Here is a 3,965-nt window from a genome sequence, read left to right on the forward strand (position 1 = left end):
CAATAATATGCACAGACCAGCTGAGTTACTACATCCTGTTTTAGCCCCATGGCCCTTTATGAAATGGGGAATGGATATCATAGGTCCACTTCCACAAGCAAAAGGTCAGGTAAAATTTCTACTTGTACTTACAGATTATTTCACTAAATAGGTAGAAGCAGGGGCATTTAAACAAGTACGAGAAAAAGAAGTTAAAGACTTCATATGGCAAAATATAATATGCCACTTTGGAGTACCGAAGGAGATCGTGTGTGACAATGGACCACAATTCATTGGAGCTCAAATCACAGAATTTCTTCGAAGTTGGAAGATCAAAAGAATAACGTCTATGCCATATCATCCAGTAGGGAATGGACAAGCAGAATCAACTAACAAAGTTATTATCAATAACTTGAAAAAGAGGTTACAAGATTCAAAAGGTAATTGGCCTGAGGTGTTACCTGGAGTATTATGGGCTTATCGTACAACGACCAAAACAGGCACTGGAGAAACACCATTTTCAATGGTTTATGGTACGGAAGCCTTAATTCCAGTTGAAATAGGTGAGCCAAGCACACGATGCGATCAGGCAACGAAGGAATCTAATAATGAAGAGATGCGGGTTAGCCTAGATTTACTTGAAGGAAGAAGAGAAGCTGCATTGATAAGGATGGCAGCACAAAAGCAAGTAATTGAACGATATTACAATAGGAAAGCACGCCTCAGATTTTTCAAAATTGGGGACTTCGTGCTTAAAAAGGTGTTCCAATCTGCAAAGGCTGCTAACTCAGGAAAGCTAAGTCCAACATGGGAAGGACCGTACAAAGTCCGTGGCATTGCGGGAAAAGGAGCATACCAGTTGGAAACAATGGATGGTAAAGTTTTACCCTCACATTGGAATGCTGTCCACTTAAAAAGATATTACTTTTGAGAAAGTACCTACGGTCAGGTATCATCATGTTAAAATTTCTCTCTTGGTTTATTAATATTTTACTAACGATTTTAGATGCTAGGCAAAATATCCTAACTCGTGCCAAATGATGAGTCACAACCTGCAAGGCAAAATGGAGTATTCTTAAATTCCTAGCCCAGGGTTACAATTAATCTGATGGAAATACACACGAGTTAGGCAGTCTTCATCTATAATCGCACCGTCGAGTCCCGTATATCTTTCTGTTTCAGGAAAAGGGCCAAAGTAAAAGAAATAAACAAGTGCTCGAGGCTTCATACTTCACCGCTCAAACACTTGGGGGACTACATATTATACACAGATAGGTGCAAAGAAACAGATACGAGATACAAATATCGAACGATGGAAGTCAAGTGTTGAGAAAAAATTATGAAGTCTTCAGCATTCATGAGAATAACAGAGTCATCTCTCAAAACTCATAAACAAAGTCACCTCTTAAACCTTTCTTAATATATAAAGATAGGGTCATGACTATGTACTGAAATAGGTTATGAAGAAAAACCTTGTTTATTCTATGTTATGTACAAATCTGTTACAAGAAAAACAGTTACGATAAAGTTGTAGATGTATTGTAATACATGTAATAGTCAAACACTTGTTAAAGTTTATGAATAAAAACTTGCCAAAGTTGTTTCATACAAAACATGTGTATTCCTATTTCTTTCATCGTATTATAACACCATTATGAAGTTGAGACGTCTTCTTCATTAAGTGTCGATAAAATAAAAGGGCCCTCTTTTATAAGCCTCATGTTAATAAGTCATGAGAAGAATCATAAAGCATTTTCAAAGGATAAAAATGCTAAACTACTCTATAAGTCCTAAATAAGTAAGGAAAAGGCAAGAATAGAACACATTGAAGTACTAACGAAAACTTCTTAATATAATTAAAAAGACTAAGTAGAAACTTAGTCAATAAAGGTTTATACAAGTGCCCCATTATGATAACTGGGGACTTTCACCAAAAAATCCCTTAAAAACTAAGGGATAAAACCATCATCCAATTGAAGGGGTTAGCACATTAGAAGTTGCAATATTAATTTCACTTTCAGCCACAGGTACGGTGGCAACTTCTGAAGAAGCAGCAACATGAACGGTTTCAGCTGAAGCAGGAATTGTAATCCCAATTGCTGCAGTAGTCACTTCTTCATTTAAAAGTTCTTCTGTTCCAGGAACTTCAAGTGCAGGAGAAGGAGTATCAGTAGACTGTTGGCTTTTCTCGATGGTATCTACGACTTTGGCCAGTTCAGACTGCAAGTCAAAACCTTCTTGAGCAGCTTCCGTCAAAGCATCACGACGAGATTTCAGGAAAGCCCAACTCACCTCTATGTTAAAATTTTCCTCCAGAAGTCCATATTCCTTTTCCCACATAGCAAGATCGTTTTTTAAGATTTGGTGTTCAGCTAAATGGGAATCAAGGGAAGCTTCAAAAGAGGCATGAGAACTCTTCAAGGCATGAATCTCGTCAGAAGAAGTCTGTAAGTCAGCCTGAGCTTGAGTCAAGATTTGCACTAATTCTCCTGCATACTCTTCCTTCCTAGCCAAAAGTGCCTTCAGCTCCCTAACTTCTTCACTAGCCTTGGATAATTGTTCTGACAAAGAGCATTCCAAAAGCTCTTTGTCTCTTTTCAATTGGCTTGAAGAAGCTTTGGCAGTTGCCAGTTCAGAAGCTAAACCACGGTTTTGCTGCTCCAGGAGATTTTTATTTTCTTGCAACTCCTCTATGGTCCCTTGAGCATTCTCAAACTGCTCCTTCCAATTGGTTGCTTCAAGCTGGGCTCTCCTAGCTATTTCTTCGGCCTCGTGGACAGTCTTTTCAGACTCACAGGCTTTTCTTTCCAGTAGGGAAATTCTTCCCATTAATTCCGTGCCAATAAGGTTAGCCTACAGAGATAACTCATAGAAATGAGAGATTGAAGATAATTAAAAAAAAACTTGTTGGTAAGAAGAAAAAATACCTTCCACAAGAGGTTCGAGCCAAACATCGGCTCTACCGGTCTTCCTCAAGAGGCTATGATTGGCAGGAACCTCCAAAGTAACACTTCTCATAGTCATACTTCCACTGCTAGAACCCGTCTCTGTACGATGAACAGAGGGAAGAGGAGCAATGGAAGGAATGGAAGGAGAAGATGTAGAAACAGGAATGGAAGGAGAAGATGTAGAAACAGGAATGGAAGGAAAAGATGTAGAAACCAACGCAGGAGCGGAAGTAGGTGCGGTAGAAACTGCCAAGGGAACGGATATAGGAGCGGTAGAAACTGGCAAAAGAACGGAAGTCGTCAAAACTAGTAAAGAAATACTTACGGTTGGCAGAGGAATGGAGGAAATAGGAACAAATGAGGAAAGAGGAGCTTCATCAAAAACAGGGCCGAGCTCGCCACTCCCGAAACCACTGTCAAAAAGATGCTGAATTGACTCATTATTATCTCTTGGTTCGGTGTCCTCGTCAGAATGAATCAAATCAGGCTCGGTGGAGGAGGTTCGAGCAGGAGTGTTTTCAATTTCATCATCAATGATTATTCGTCTCCTGAGCCTTGGCCTGGTAATTAGGGAGGTACCATCCTCTTCTTCTTCAGAACTTTCCTTTATAGCTTTCCTTTTTGGCAGCAAGGCTCGAGCCTTATCCAAATCAAGAGCAGCATTCGCAGACATGCGAATGGCCATAGCTACTTCAGCCGTCATTCCTCTAATGCCAAATCCTGATTAAAGGATGGATATACATGATCAAAGTTGAGGAAAAAATGCTTAACATGTAAAAAAACATATAAAAAGGGCGATACCATGTGTTTTGACCTTCCAGCCATGTAAGGAAGAAATTGATTTCCAAGTTCTCTGCTCCCTAGAAGCAATCTTCAAAAGTGAGTCTACCCAACCACGGAAGTTGGGAATAGGTTCCACATCTCCCATGGTTGCTACAAAAAACCAAGAAGAGACGAGGTTAAAAACAAACTTTCTTTTGAAATTCTCAAAAGTAGGTACGGTAAATAAAAGGAAACCTACGTTCAAAATTCCACTTC

At 39.5% G+C, this 3,965-nt stretch overlaps 1 protein-coding gene across 1 annotated transcript; it reads right to left on the reverse strand.

The window, feature by feature from the left end:
- Positions 1-1,316: 1,316 nt before the first annotated feature.
- LOC138871169 (flocculation protein FLO11-like) lies at positions 1,317-3,368 on the reverse strand. Its single transcript, XM_070149036.1, has 4 exons — positions 3,365-3,368; positions 2,907-3,206; positions 1,969-2,123; positions 1,317-1,325 (listed from the first exon to the last, which is right to left on the reverse strand). The coding sequence occupies exons 1-4, from the start codon at positions 3,366-3,368 to the stop codon at positions 1,317-1,319; spliced, it is 468 nt and encodes a 155-aa protein (XP_070005137.1).
- Positions 3,369-3,965: the final 597 nt, after the last annotated feature.

This window comes from Nicotiana sylvestris, chromosome 6, assembly GCF_000393655.2.
Source record: "Nicotiana sylvestris chromosome 6, ASM39365v2, whole genome shotgun sequence".
NCBI lineage: Eukaryota > Viridiplantae > Streptophyta > Magnoliopsida > Solanales > Solanaceae > Nicotiana > Nicotiana sylvestris.

Coding starts and splice junctions, on each gene's coding strand:
- LOC138871169 (XM_070149036.1), bottom strand. Junction 2,124..2,906: donor GCTCGAACCTCTTGTGGAAG/GTATTTTTTCTT, acceptor CTGCACTTGAAG/TTCCTGGAACAGAAGAACTT.